This window comes from Mercenaria mercenaria, chromosome 13 (genome assembly GCF_021730395.1).
Source record: "Mercenaria mercenaria strain notata chromosome 13, MADL_Memer_1, whole genome shotgun sequence".
Lineage (NCBI taxonomy): Eukaryota > Metazoa > Mollusca > Bivalvia > Venerida > Veneridae > Mercenaria > Mercenaria mercenaria.
Genome location: NC_069373.1, coordinates 40372074 through 40388226, shown reverse-complemented (window position 1 = coordinate 40388226; position 16153 = coordinate 40372074). Strand labels below are relative to the sequence as shown.

General features: G+C 36.8%; 1 protein-coding gene across 2 annotated transcripts in view; it reads left to right on the top strand.

Annotated features, from left to right (window-relative positions):
* The window catches only part of LOC123528649 (dual serine/threonine and tyrosine protein kinase-like), a 100972-nt gene that overhangs the window by 52095 nt on the left and 32724 nt on the right, over positions 1-16153 (top strand). The window contains exons 6-9 of one of the 2 annotated variants that reach the window (XM_053521619.1): positions 1972-2049; positions 7423-7520; positions 10503-10711; positions 12997-13153. In XM_053521619.1, the coding sequence (XP_053377594.1) occupies positions 1972-2049; positions 7423-7520; positions 10503-10711; positions 12997-13153 (542 nt within the window). The remainder of the gene's footprint in view (positions 1-1971; positions 2050-7422; positions 7521-10502; positions 10712-12996; positions 13154-16153) is intronic. The other variant, XM_045308529.2, reaches the window with a different exon arrangement.

The following is a 16153-nucleotide window of genomic DNA, read 5'->3' as shown; positions in this document are numbered from 1 at the left end:
TTTCTTGGTTAAGTTTTATGTTTAGGTCAACTTTTCTCCTAAACTATCAAAGCTATTGCTTTGAAACTTGGAATACTTGTTCACCATCATAAGCTGACCCTGTACATCAAGAAACATAACTCCATCTTGCTTTTTGCAAGATTTATTGCCCCTTTTGGACTTAGAAAATCAGTTTTCTTGGTTAAGTTTTATGTTTAGGTCAGCTTTAATCCTAAACTATCAAAGCTATTGCTTTAAAACTTGCAACACTTGTTCACCATCATAAGTTGACCCTGTACAGCAAGAAACATAACTCCGTCCTGCTTTTTGCAAGATTTATGGCCCCTTTTGGACTTAGAAAATATCAGATTTCTTGGTTAAGTTTTATGTTTAGGTCAACTTTTTCTCTTAAACTATCAAAGCTATTGCTTTGAAACTTGCAACACTTGTTCCCCATCATAAGCTGACCCTGTACAGCAAGCAACATAACTCCATCCTGCTTTTTGCAATAATTATTGCCCCTTTTGGACTTAGAAAAGCATTTTCTTGGTTGAGTATTATGTTTAAGTCAACTTTTCTCATAAACTATCAAAGCTATTGCTTTAAAACTTGCAACAGTTTTTCACCATCATAAGTGGACACTGTACATCAAGAAACATAACTCTATCCTGCTTTTTGCAAGAATGATGGCCCTTTTTAGACTTAGAAAATCATGGGTAGGACAATATTTCTATTACACTAAAAAAAATCAGATGAGCGTCAGCACCCGCAAGGCGGTGCTCTTGTTTCTTCAGTTTTTGATATGTCACCTGTTAAGCTGTGAAGGGATTGCTCAGTTGACGTTATTTATCTATTATCTAAATTTGAGACATTATTTTTCCATTTCGGGGATTTAACAATTTTACTTGGATTTGTGTATTTCTCAGCTTTTAGACTATCAGTGCTATATACAAGTGAACATTTTATGTTGGCAGATAATAACGCAGGCCTGTCTGAAAATTAGGTGTCAGCTTCTTTTACTTCAAAATCTAGAAAAAGGCTGTTTTAAAACAAGCCTGCCATATAATCTGTTACGGAATTTCTCATGAAAGCGAAGTTACCTTTATCATGATCCTTTCCCACTCTACCATTTAATATATATAAATTAGTTTATATCTTAAATCTGCTTTGATAAAAAGTCTTCTATAGTAACAAAATCACCGGGGGTCAAGGTATGGCTATTTACATCCCTTAAAACCGAACAATATTTGTATTTAATACACATAGATGATATCTCGTTTTCAAGTTTGAGAAAATCGACATTGATAATGAAGCGTGACTGATTGGGTGGTATATACATTGCACCAATAATAAAATCATTATCAAAATGTTTAAACATATCAGCATTAACTTTCAAGGGCAGATCCAGAGGGGGTGGGCGCACTTGGAGCACACCCGACTAAAATAAAAGCATAGGTAATTTGTCTTTTGTTCTTGGTGCAAGAGTGCAAAATATGCATTTTTTCTTGCTCTCTACACTAGCATACATAATTAACCTCTTGTTCTGGGTGAAAAATAAAATTCACTCCGCGCATTTCAAGCTATCTTTAATGCATTTTTCAATGCCAGATGTTTTAATATCATATTTTTAACATTAGAAAAATAGTAACGTTGCCATTGTAATAATTCAGTCACCTGTTGCCATAAATTCATAAAATGATTTTCATTTCTGTACACCAAATCCAGGCTTTATTCTATGTTTTCCAGATAAATGACGTTACGCCATTACTTCCAGTTTATCAAACATGCAGAACTACCTTAAGGGCTTTAGCTATCACCATATTTCATAACCTTCAGGAGCTTCCTATTGCTCGGGAGAACTAATTTCCTTTTGGCACATGCTAAATTCCGCACGTTAGTTTCTTTAAGCAACTGATCTTGCATGATCTAGCATGGTCAAGTCTTACATTTACTTGGTCTTTAATAAGGAAAGATATAAATCTATATGCACAGATGGTTTTGACGGCCTACAGATTGGAAATTAATCTTGACATATCACTTGGGTTTAGCTTTCGCAGGAAAATGAAAAAGGTAAGTTAAAATGCCGGAACAGTTCTTGTCTTTTACCTAGTAGTGTTACATTACTGTTTTAATATTGTATTCTTAATATGTTTGTACCCAATACAAAGTACATGTATAGTGTATTTTAAATGAAAAAAGGATTCTTCAAGTTTGATTGATACTTGTTTACTGTTGATTTGATAATACTAGCCATAGTTTGTATTTTTGCAAAGAGCAACGTACAAATTCAAAATGCTGCATAACACCAACTGCTGGAGAACTTTCGGGGATGAGCAAAGTGATCCAGTTATCCATTGTTTAAAGCAACATAAATAGTTAGCAGCTTAAGATTTAAGTTTGTTTACATTTTTAGCCCACCATCATCAGATGGTGGGCTATTAAAATCACTCTGCGTCCGTGGTCGGTCCGTCATTCCGTCCGTCCGTCCGTCCGTTAACAATTTCTCGTTATCGCATCTCCTCAGACACTACTGGGGGGATTTTGACCAAACTTTGTCAGAATGATGTATTGGTACCCTAGTTGTGTCCCCCTGAAAATCAGACTGGTTCAACAATTTATGAGGGAGTTATGGCCCTTTGTTTATTTCTATATTTTACATAGATTTATATAGGGAAAAACTTTGAAAACCTTCTTGTCCAAAACCACAGAGCCTAGGGCTTTGATATTTGGTTTGAAGCATCATCTATTGGTCCTCTACCAAGATTATTCAAATTATTTCTCTGGGGTCAAATATGGCCCCGCCCTGGGGGTCACATGGTTTATATAGACTTATATAGGGAAAAACTTTGAAAAACCTCTTGTCCAAAACCACAGGGTCTAGGGCTTTGATATTTTGTATGTGACATCATCTAGTAGTCTTCAACTAAGATTGCTCAAATTATACCCCTAGGGTCAAATATGGCCCCGCCCTGGGGGTCATATGGTTTACATAGACTTATATAGGGAAAAACTTAGAAAATCTTCTTGTCCAAACCACAAAGCCTAGGGCTTTGATACTTGTAATATAGCATCATCTAGTGGTTCTCTACCTAGTTTGTTCAAATTATGCCCCTAGGGTCAAAAATGGCCCCGCCCCGGGGGTCACATGGTTCATATAGACTTATATAGAGAAAAGCTTTTAAAATGTTCTTGTCAATAACTACAACATTCAAATTTTGACCACATGTATATTTTTAAGTGGCAAGATGAACCTTGACATGAGTTGACCTTGATTTTGACCTAGTGACCTACTTCCACATTTCTGTAGCTACAGCCTTCAAATTTGGACCACATGCATAGTTTTGTGCACTGGAAAAAACTTTGACCTTGATTTTGACCTAGTGGCCTACTTTCACATTTTTGAAGGTACAGGCGTCAAACTTAGACCATATGCATAGTTCCGTGTTTTAAAATTAAATTTGACATTGATTTTGACCTAGTGACCTACTTACACATTTCTCAAGCTACAGCCTTCAAATTTGGACCACATGCATAGTTTTGTGTACTGAAAAAAACTTTGACCTTCACATTGACCTAGTGACCTACTTTCACATTTTTGAAGGTACAGGCTTCAAATTTGAACCACATGCATAGTTTTGTATTCCGAAATAAAATTTGACCTTGATTTTGACCTAGTGACCTACTTTTACATTTCTCAAGCTACAGCCTTCAAGTTTGGACCACTTGCATAGTTTTGTGTACTGAAATGAACTTTGACCTTTACATTGACCTAGTGACCTACTTTCACATTTTTAAGGTACAGGCTTCAAATTTGGACCACATGCATAGTTTTGTATTCCAAAATAAAATTTGACCTTGATTTTGGCCTAGTGACCTACTTTTGCATTTTTCAAGCTATAGCCTTCAAATTTGGACCACTTGCATAGTTTTGTGTACCGAAACAAACTTTGACCTTAAGATTGACCTAGTGACCTACTTTCACATTTTTCAAGCTACAGCCTTCAAATTTGGACCACATGCATAGTTTTGTGTACCGAAACAAACTTTGACCTTTACATTGACCTAGTGACCTACTTTCACATTTTTGAAAGTACATGCTTCAAATTTGGACCACATGCATAGTTTTGTATTCCAAAATAAAATTTGACCTTGATTTTGACCTAGTGACCTACTTTTACATTTCTCAAGCTACAGCCTTCAAATTTCGACCACTTGCATAGTTTTGTGTACCGAAATAAACTTTGACCTTAAGATTGACCTAGTGACCTAATTTCACATTTCTGTGGCTACAGGCTTCAAATTTAGACCACATGCATAGGATTGTGTACCGAAACAAACTTTGACCTTGACATTGACCTAGTGACCTACTTTCACATTTCTCAAGCTACAGCTTTCGAATTTGGACCACATGCACAGTGTTGTGTACGGAAATAAAATTTGACCTTGAGCTAGTCAATAAGTCTAGAAATTTGGAACACTCAAAAATGGCACATTGGTGGGCGCCAAGATCACTCTGTGATCTCTTGTTTTTTTTTAAAGAAACAGTGTTGTGTAATATCACAGTCCTATGTACAACATTCTTTCCCTGAAAATATCCCTTTTTCAGCATTACTAATTACTTATGGTCATCCATTAATTGCTAACACATGATCCATAAACAACACACAATATTTTCAAAGTCTGTAGTACAAACATAATTTGTGGTAACAGACATATCAGTATGCTATTTGTAAATGCACATGTGCAGAAACAACCAAGGCTTGTTAAATCCCATGTGTCTGACCTCAAATCTTTTTACTTCTCAGACACATTGCCCATGGGCAGTGGATAACCCCTATTGAGTTTGAGGGCATATCAATTTCTTCTCAATAGTTTTAGAGCCATTTGACCTGTGACCCTCAAACTTTGCAGAATTATTACCAGAACATGAACCCTATTGATCTTGAGATCATTTAGTCAAAGGTCAGGATCACAGTGACTGTGGATGACCTCTATTGATTTTGAGGGCATGAGTCTAAAGGTCAAACTCAGTTTCTGCCCAACTTCATCTATGACCTTAAAACTTGGCAGGCACATTGCTCTTTGGCAGCAAGTGACTTTTAATAATGTTGGCACCCATGAACCTCGAACTTAATATGCACATGGATCTCAGCTCTTGTACATTGTTCATGGGCAGTGCATGACCTCTATTTATTTGTAGGCTATTTGGTTAAAGTCAGGGGTCAAAGACACAGTGATTGTTAGTTATAAAAAATATTCACCATAGACCCATTCTGATTTTTAGGTTTGTTATTGAAAAGTAATGGTCTCTGTCATGTGAAGAGATCAGAGGACATGCTATGTTATGTTGCTGGTCACCCATATGTCTGTTTGCAGTGTTGGTTCCCACTCAATAACTTCAAAATACTGTGACGTATGATCTAAAACTTTGTAGACATTTGTGTTTTATTCATTTTTAGCTTGACTATACGAAGTATGGACAGATATCCTACACGACCTGGTGTGGCGTCGGCGTCCTTCCACGTCCGCACTTTGTTTAAAGTTTTGATGCACTTTCTCTTTATCTTTTTTATTTCTGATGGATTTACTTCAAACTTAAAATAGTTGTTCCTCATCATCACCCACATCATATGGCACAAGGATCATAACTCTAGTGCCAATATTTCATGAATTATACCCCCTTTTTACTTAGAATATCAGGTTAAAGTTTTGGTGCACTTTCACTTTATCTCAGTTATTACTAAATGGAATTGATTCAAACTTAAAATAGTTGTTCAACATCATCACCCACATCATATGGCAGAAGGGTCATAACTCTGGCACCAATATTTCATGAATTATCCCCCCGTTTTACTTAGAATTTACTAAATGGATTTGATTCAGACTTAAAATAGTTGTTCTACATCATCACTCACATCATATGACACATGGGCCATAACTCTTGCACCAATATTTCATGAATTATCCCCCCTTTTTACTTAGAATTTCAGGTTAAAGTTTTGGTGCACTTTCAAACTATCTCAGTTAATACTAAATGGATTTGATTCAGACTTAAAATAGTTGTTCAGCATCTTCACTCACATCATATGACACAAGGGCCTTAACTCTTGCACCAGTATTTCATGAATTATCCCCCCTTTTTACTTAGAATTTCAAGTTAAAGTTTTGACGCACTTTCACTCTAACTCAGTTATTACTGAATGGATTTGATTCAGTCTTAAAATAGTTGTTCCACCTTATCACCCAAATCATATTACACAAAGTCCATAACTCTGGCACCAATTTTTCATGAATTATGCCCCTTTTACTTAGAATTAAATTTTCACTTTATCTCAAGTTATTACTAAATGGATTTGATTCAACATGACACAAGGTGCATCACTCTGGCAACAATATTTCATGAATTATGCCCCCTTTTTCCTAAGAACTATACTTAATATTTAATGTTTTGATTCACTTATCTCTCTTATTTCTTAATACCTTTCACACAGACTTGAGCTATTATCCAATACTTCATCCATGTTGGAGTCATTAAACACTCCAGAGACAGCTCCAGCTTCGTTAAATATGCCCAGTTTCACTATCCAGCATCGAAATAGTCAAGCGCGCTGTCTCCAGTGACAGCTCTTGCTATTTGTTTGTGCTATGCTGCATAGGTATAGCTGTTTCCAGCAATTACTAATCAGTTATAGGCCCAGTGAAATTTGAATTTTGAGACCTGTTTTCAATTTCAGGTCAAGCCTGGATAAAATCCAAATCTTAAATTAATTGCAAATTGTATGTAGAAAAGGGGGCCTTAATTCAAAGCACGAATGTTATTTTTTTAACATGTCTGGGTATTGGTAGTATTGTTTTTAGATTTAACTTGTAAATCAATTTTGCAAGAAATTTCCATAATGTTTTTAATAAATATGCCAAAATGTGTTGAAGTTGTAAATTGGATGTTGTAAAGTACCGAAATCATCTGTAAAGAAACCCATGGCGCCCCTCCTTATTTACACACAAAACATCCAAGTGACAACTGCAATTATGAAACTATAATAACGGTAAATGATAAAAGGCTCAAATTTATTTAACTTGATTTAAAACAACTATAACATCTAAAAACGGCATTCATTATTTATGTCCGTGACATCACATACCTTCATATTTAGGTGTGGTTGCAATTCTGTTGCTCAATTTACTATCTGATTTTCAGCTTAAGCTGGCTTATAAACTAACTGAAGCACTAAGTAGGTCAAAGTAGAAAATCATTTCAATGTATGTACTTTTACAGCAGGGTGATTTTTCAGTTTGAAAGTAGAAAGAAAATGTGGGGGACATGAATTACTTGAGTGAGTCTTTGTACTCATCCTGGCACCAGACATACCTTAAAGCACTATCGAATGGTTTAAACTGAAAATGCATGCATGAAACAAGATTGATCATACTTAACCTTTTCAGCTGGTTCAAGCCATGCCATGGAGCCAGAGTCCCAAGATTGATGATGAATGGAAGACAAAAGTTGCAGCCGATATGTTAACTAGTCTCAGTGCTGCTAGGTGAGTACCAATATTTTAGCTTGTTTCAGTACTGCTAGGTATGTGACACTATAATGCTGCTACATGTGCTTATTGATTAGTTAGTTTCAGTGCTGCTAAGTTAGCAAATCTCAGTGTTGCTAGGTGAGCGGAGACATGTTAGCTAATCGCAATGCTGCTAGGTGAACAATGATAGTCTCAGTGCTGCCTGGTGAATGACGACATGTTAACAAGTCTCAGTGCTTCATGGTGTGAGGACATGTTAGCTAGTCTCAGTGCTGCTTGGTGAATGACGACATGTTAGCAAGTTTCAGCGCTTGGTGGTGTGAGGACATGTTAGCAAGTCTCAGTGCTCCATGGTGTGAGGTTCAGCAATGTTAGGTGAGTGAAAACATGTTGGCTAGTCTCGGTGCTCCATTGTGTGATGACATGTTAGCTACTCTCAGTCCTCCATGGTGTGAGGACATGTTAGCTAGTCTCTTTGCTCCATGATGGCATGTTAGCTAGTCCCAGTGCTCCATGGTGTGATGACATGTAAGCTATTCTCAGTACTCCATGGTTTGATGACATGTTAGCAAGTCTCAGTGCTCCATGGTGTGTGGCCATGTTAGCTTGTCTTAGTGCTCCATGGTGTAAGGACATGTTAGCTTGTCTCAGTGCTCCATGATGTGATGACATGTAAGCTTGTCTCAGTGCTCCATGGTGTGATGACATGCTAGCTAGTCTCAGTGCTCCATGGTGTGAGGTTCAGCAATGCTAGGTGAGTGAAAACATGTTGGCTAGTCTCAGTGTTGCTTGTTGAATGAGGACATGTTAGCTAGTCTCAGCACTGCTACGTAAATGCTGGTATTTTAGCTAGTCTCAGCACTGCTAGGTTAGTGAGGACATGTTAGCTAGTTGCAGTGCTCCATGGTGGGAGGACATGTTAGCTAGTCTCAGCGCTCCTCGGTGTGTAGTATCAGTGCTCTGTGGTGTGAGGACATGTTAGCTAGTCTCAGAGCTCCATGGTGTGAGGACATATTAGCTAGTCTCAGTGCTCCATGGTGGGAGGACATGTTAGCTAGTCTCAGTGCTCCATGGTGTGAGGACATATTAGCTAGTCTCAGTGCTCCATGGTGTGAGGACATGTTAGCTAGTCTCAGTGCTCTGTGGTGTGAGGACATGTTAGCTAGTCACAGTGCTCCATGGTGTGAGGACATGTTAGCTAGTCTCAGTGCACCGTGGTATGAGGACATGTTAGCTAGTCTCAGTGCTCTGTGGTGTGAGGACATGTTAGCTAGTCCCAGTGCTCCTTGGTATGAGGACATGTTAGCTAGATACTCTTAGTGCTCGGTGGTGTGAGGACATGTTAGCTAGTCTCAGTGCTCCATGAAGTTAGAATCAGCAATGCTAGGTGAGTGAAAACATGTTGGCTAGTCTCAGTGTTGCTTGGTGAATGAGGACATGTTAGCTAGTTTCAGTGCTACTTGGTGAATGCTGGTATGTTAACTAGTCTCAGTGCTGCTTGGTTGATGAGGACATATCACCACATTAAAATGTAAAGGATCTCTCTGACATTTTGACTGTAAATGAATTTTTTGACTTTTTTTAGAAACCTTCAACCATATGCAACTCCTGTAAAAATTCTAACCTATACTCAAAATATTTAAAGAGATATTAATAGAAAGACATGTTAGCTTAGTCTCGGTGCTGCTTTGTTGATGAGGACATGTTAGCTAGTCTCAGTGTTGCTCTGTTGATGAGGACATGTTAGCTAGCCTCAGTGCTGCTAGGTGACTGGTGATATGTTAGCTAGCCTCAGTGCTGATAAATGAGTGCTGATAATATTAACTAGCCTTAGTGCTCCAAGGTGATCGATGATATGTTAGATGGTCTAAATACTTCTAGATAAATAACAATATGTTAGCTAGCCTTATTGCTGATAGGTGAGTGACAGTATGTTAGCTTGCTTCAGTGCTGCAATATATTAACTTGCCTCAGTAGCTTTAGTGCTACTAGATGAATGGCAATACATTAGCTAGCCTTAATTCTGCTACTTTAACTAGCCTCAGAGCTACTAGGTGAGTGGCAATATATTAGCTAGCCTCAATTCTGCTAGGCATGTGGCAATACTTTAACTAGCCTCAGTGCTACTAGGTGAGTGGCAATATATTAGCTAGCCTCAATTCTGCTAGGCATGTGGCAATACTTTAATTAGCCTCAGAGCTACTAGGTGGATGGCAATATATTAGCTAGCCTCAATTCTGCTAGGCATGTGGCAATACTTTAACTAGCCTCAGAGCTACTAGGTGAGTAGCAATATATTAGCTAGCCTCAATTCTGCTAGGCATGTGGCAATACTTTAACTAGCCTCAGTGCTACTAGGTGAGTGGCAATATATTAGCTAGCCTCAATTCTGCTAGGCATGTGGCAATACTTTAACTAGCCTCAGTGCTACTAGGTGAGTGGCAATATATTAGCTAGCCTCAGTTCTGCTAGGCATGTGGCAATACTTTAACTAGCCTCAGAGCTACTAGGTGAGTGGCAATATATTAGCTAGCCGCAATTCTGCTAGGCATGTGGCAATACTTTAACTAGCCTCAGTGCTACTAGGTGAGTGGCAATATATTAGCTAGCCTCAATTCTGCTAGGCATGTGGCAATACTTTAACTAGCCTCAGAGCTACTAGGTGGGTGGTAGTTAGTTAGCCTCAGTGCTTCTAGGCAAGTTAGCCTCAGTGCTGCTAGGCAAGTACGAATATGTTGGCAAGCTTTAGTACTGCTAGGCAAGTACCAATATGTTGGCAAGCCCTAGTACTGAGGTTAGTGCTAAAATGTTAGCTAGCAGTCTTAAATGAAAATTGCCAAATAATAGGAACCATTCATATGAAAAATGATAAATTTTAAAGTTGTGAGTTTGATTGTTTGGAGTGGAAACATAGCTGATAGAAAAAGTATAAGTACTTTAACTACATCATATGTATTAGATTCACTGACTGACTTTGTGTATTGTTTCTACATGTAGGTTAGCAAAGAGTATATCCTCACAGATTAAAGATCGCCTAAACAAATCTCATGAAGCATTTCTGTCAGCTTTGAAACAGCTTGAAGTGAAGCATGGTGGGAGATTGGATAAGATTGAGGAGGAAAGACTCAAACTTCGGAAGGTGCATGCTCCACGTGTAGCAAAGGTAGCACTTGAGAGTACATCTCTGAAAGATCTCATCCTATATGGTAAGATCTTAAAACAGGCCTTAAAATCAAGTTACTGCAATGTGCTTCTTGACTGAGAAAAAAGAAACATGTTTTTTTATTGTAAACAGGTCATACAAACTAACAGATTTACTGTATATATTTTTAACTTACTGTTTATGATAATTATGAAAAGATTTTTTCTACAATTTTTTTTTTTTTTTGGTCATTCTCTGATTTTAAAATATCATTCTGAAAAAAAAATAGAAGCACATGCACGGTTTGCTGATTTAAGAAATAATTTATATAGCAAAACCATGTTTTAACACTATTTATACATGATGGGCAGTTATATGTCAGGTATAATAACTTATGGTTGCACAGCTCGAGCAAATTTATGTCTAATGACGTATAACCGCTCAAGTGTATAAAAAGTGTTCAAACAAGGTTTCGCTATAAAATATTTTGAATCTAAATTAATATGTCTTATTGTCAAATTTAGATCAAATATATAGAACTGTTCCTTTGAGCTTGCATTGCGCCAATTTTTTAGCTCCACTATTTGGACAACAGGGGTGCTATTCTACTGGCTCCGGCGTCGGCATGAGTTTTCTTGGTTAAAAGTTTTTCGCCAACCTTTGTTTTTCTTTGCTAATATTGCTTATATCTCACTGTTACTTGACATTAACATTGTTCATCATGCAAACAAAGTATCTGCAGGGGCTAAGCCCATTACAGTCTAACCTGTACTAACGGTCACCTCCGATCAGTGGTCACCTCCGTTCAGCGGTCATTTTATGATGCCCCCGACGGATTTTTCTCTATTTTATCACTTTATTCAGCGGCCACCGAAATTGCCTCCCGACCATCATATTTGACCCCTTTCAGCGGCCATTTTTTTTCCAAAACCAATTATTTTTAGGCAATAATCGCCGAAGATACTCGATTTTTGAGAAGCACGTGGTTGCTCAGTATACCCAAGGTTAAGGTCACCAAGGTGTTATACTTAGGTTATTTTTAATGTTAAAGTTTTTCGGCAACCTTTGTTTTTCTGTTATATCTTTGTTACTGTTGCTTATATCTTACTCCAAGTTCTCATAAACATTGTCCAGCATACAAACAAAGTATGTGCAGGGGCTGGGTCCATTATACCCAAGGTTAAGGTCACGAAGGTGTTATACTTAGGTTATTTATAAGGTAAAAGTTTTTCGGCAACCTTTGTTTTTCTGTCATATCTTTGTTACTATTGCTTATATCTTACTGTAACTTCACGTAAACTTTGTCCAGCATGCAAACAAAGTATATGCAGGGGCTTGGCCTATTATACCCAAGGTTAAGGTCACCAAGGTGTTATACTCAGGTTATTTTTAAGGTTAAAGTTTTTCAGCAACCTTTGTTTTTCTGTCATATCTTTGTAACTATTGCTTATATCTTACTGTAACTTCACATAAACTTTGTCCAGCATACAAAAAAGTATGTGCAGGGGCTGGGCCTATTATACCCAAGGTCAAGGTCACCCCAAGTTGTTATACTTGGAATTACTTTCATGTTAAATTTTTCGACAGCTTCATTTATAGACATATCTTTGGTACTTTAAAAGATAGTGATTTGAAATTAAAAATATTTCTTTTTAATCACCATCTGCATGTGTGGTTACGATCCCAAAACTCTAATTGTATTTTTGACAGAATTATGCCCCTTTCATACTTAAAGTTTTTGGCAATCCTTGCTTTCTGGATATAACTTCAGTACAATATAAGATAATGACTGAAAACTTAAAATGTATCTTTATTATCATCATCTGCATGTGTGGTAACAATCCCCTTTAAACCCTCTGAGTAGGAGGGTCTTTTTATTTCTTGGTGTATCTTCCTTTTAAAGTAGAGGTCTTTTATTGAGACATAAATTCATTTTACTGTCAAATCGCCAAATAGTGGAGCGCGCTGTCTTACAGACAGCTCTTGTTATTCATGCCAGGACGGTAAATGGTAATACATCTTGCAAAAGAGTTCAGTTTGAACAAAAATGATGGCAAATTATTCTGCAAAGCAAAAGACCATTTCTGTATGTGTGTAAATATTAATCAAGATAGTTGTACAATGTGACATTTTGTTTAAAATATGCTATATATTATAATGCTTATATGTCTATAAGTAAAATGTTTGATCAAATCTGAAAGTGCTATTTCTAGATGCATACATGGCGCTAAATATCATATTGACATGACATCATTATATCTATGTGATGTTTTAAGCATTGCTAGTCATATAAGAATGTACCCCAAAAGCTCCTATAAAACAATAATTTCTGTAACTGGATGTTTGCAGGAATGCCCCAGATGGGAAAAGAAATTGGTAGAGGACAGTATGGTGTGGTTTATGCCTGTGATAATTGGGCGAGTCACTCTCCCTGTGCAATAAAATCAGTTGTTCCCCCTGACGACAAACACTGGAATGACCTTGCTTTAGAATTCTTCTATACGAAGTAAGTTTAGGAAAGTATCTTCATTTGAAACAAGGATTAACACTGAGTTTGTAGACAGGTGTCTCAACATTCCAGGATGCTATTGATTGATTCTTGGTTCAGTGTTGGAATTCAACATTAGATGCATTTATTCAAATGTTTGTCATTTGAGGATATGGCAATGTCTGTACTAAAGGAAACAAATTCTAGGCTAAGTTTTTGTACAGAAAACATGAGTATCTCACACAGCATACTAAGAAACTATTGATAATGTCCATCGTTCAATGTATTTTTGACTTAGCTTCTACTTTCTGTCAGGTTTCATAGTTTGACACAGAAACTAATAAACAAGTGACAGGTCAGTCAAAGTAAATTACAGTGAAACACCACTAGCTCAAGCATCGATGACTCAAGTACCCGGGCTTGCTCGAACAATTCATGTGGTCCCGGCCGATTTCCTTCTATTTTCTGTGTGAAATTACCATGGCTGGGTCAAGCATCGATAACTCGATCGCTCGAGCATGACATCTGGTCCCTGTGTATTAATTTACTCTTTGTTGCTTCTGGCAAACTCGAGCAGAGAAGTCGAAATTTTTCACACCACAAATTTTTCGGTGGTCAGAATATATCGGTTAATTAAAAATGTTCACACACCGTGAGAATTGTGTGGTCTATTCCCAGTCCTAAATGTTTGTTTGTCGGTATATTTGATCTGATAATGAAAATAATTATTGATAAAAAGTTGAAAAAAAGTTTTATTGATCAGATATGAATTACTGATTACTTAAATCTTCTCTTCTGTGGGATCAAGAAGATTGTCATGAGATCTTAGTATTTTAATCAGCAATTGTTTGCATGCAAATGAAGGAAATAATATAACCTTTTCATAAAATTGAGAAGATAATTTTGATATGCACTTGTTGATAAATAAAAATAAATAGTCCTAGTTGTTTCTTCACAAGTCCCATTTACAAATTACGTATTGAAACGTCTGCATTGATAACGTTTGAAATACTTTTTTTTGAAAATGTCAGAAGTATATTATTATTACGCATCACCGTTTACTCTGCAAATGGTCGCGATGACAGTTGGTATTGGTAAAACAAACTTCAATTTTCTTCTTATGTTGGTCAATGTTCGGGTTGCTCGAAACCATGGATAACTCGAGCATTTTGCTCATCCCCTTGCGACCTCGAGCGAGCGGTGTTTTACTGTAATTAGATTTATTTTGAACTATGATTACATGACCCACATTGGTTAAGAACATTTTTAGCTCGACTATTCGAAGAATAGTCTAGCTATTCTACTCACCCTGGCGTCGGCGTCGGCGTCACACCTTGGTTAAGTTTTTGCATGCAAGTACATACAGCCACCAATTAAAGGCATATAGCTTTGAAACTTATTTTTTCTTTTTCTAGGTCAATTACCAACCTCTCTGGGTCAAGTCCCATAACTCTGACATGTATTTTGAACAAATTATGCCCCCTTTTGGACTTAGTAACTTTGGTTAAAGTTTTACATGCAAGTTACTATCTCCAAAACTAATGCAGATATTGATTTGAAACTTCACATGTGTCTTCGGGGTAATAAAACTAGTTGATAGCAGCAAGTCCCATAACGCTGACTTTCATTTTGGCCAAATTATTTCCCCTTTTGGACTTAGAAAATTCTGGTTAAAGTTTTGCGTGCAAGTACATACAGCTATTTCTAAAAGGCATATAGATTTGAAACTTATTTTTTCTTTTTCTAGATCAATTACCAACCTCACTGGGTCAAGTCCCATAACTCTGACATGTTTTTTGAGCAAATTATGCCCCCTTTTAGACTTAGAAAATTTTGGTTAAAGTTTTACATGCAAGTTATTATCTCCAAAACTAATGCAGATATTGATTTGAAACTTCACATGTGTCTTCGGGGTTATAAAACTAGTTGATAGCAGCAAGTCCCATAACTCTGACCTTCATTTTGGCCAAATTATGTCCCCTTTTGGACTTAGCAAATTCTGGTTAAACTTTTGCGTGCAAGTACATACAGCTATTACTAAAAGGCATATAGATTTGAAACTTATTTTTTCTTTTTCTAGATCAATTACTAACCTCACTGGATCAAGTCCTATAACTCTGGCATGTATTTTGGGCAAATTATGCCCCCTTTTGGACTTTGAAAATTCTGGTTAAAGTTTTACATGCAAGTTTCTATCTCCAAAACTAATGCAGATATTGAATTGAAACTTTACATGTGCCTTCGGGGTTATAAAACTAGTTGATAGCAGCAAGTCCCATAACTGATATGCATTTTGGTCAATTTATTCCCCCTTTTTGAACTTAAAACTCTTTTGATATTTAACCTTTTTGGGTAATATTTTCCTGCTTCTGGGACAATATTTCGAATAGTCGAGCTTGGCTGTCTTACGGACAGCTCTTGTTCTTGTTTAAAGTGGTAACTAGTTTCAAAAAGAGTTGACCAGATAATTCTTTCTTGCACACCAGACTTGAGTTTCTGGTGATTTTACCCTTTGCCAGCAAAACAGATCTGGCACCCCCATGCCAGATGACTCTCGGGCTGTAAATGACAACTAGCGATTCATGCATTGATTATTTATTGTTTATGTAAAAAATGAAAAATTCAGGTACCTTGATAATTTCTCCCCTTATAGTTCCTTATAGTATATTTCTCTATTCAAAATATGTTATTTTATGGTAAGAAAATACCGTTACACTACAAATGATAAAACTAAAGTGGAACTTTGTTATTCTGCGTCACTGAAATGTCATGATGTTGCTTCTGCTTATGGACGTTCATTTCCCACACTTTGTGTACATATTCTACTGTAAAAAAAGAGTGCTACAAAGAAAGTATTTCTGTTTGCTTTAATTATTCTATTATTTGTAAAATGCGGTATACAAGAAAAATTATCTGTCAGAATAAAAAGCTTATATGTATACGATATGCAAGAAAAATATGTCGTGTTTACAAATTGTAGAAATATCCATCCCGAGGGCAGCTGCGCATTGGGCAATA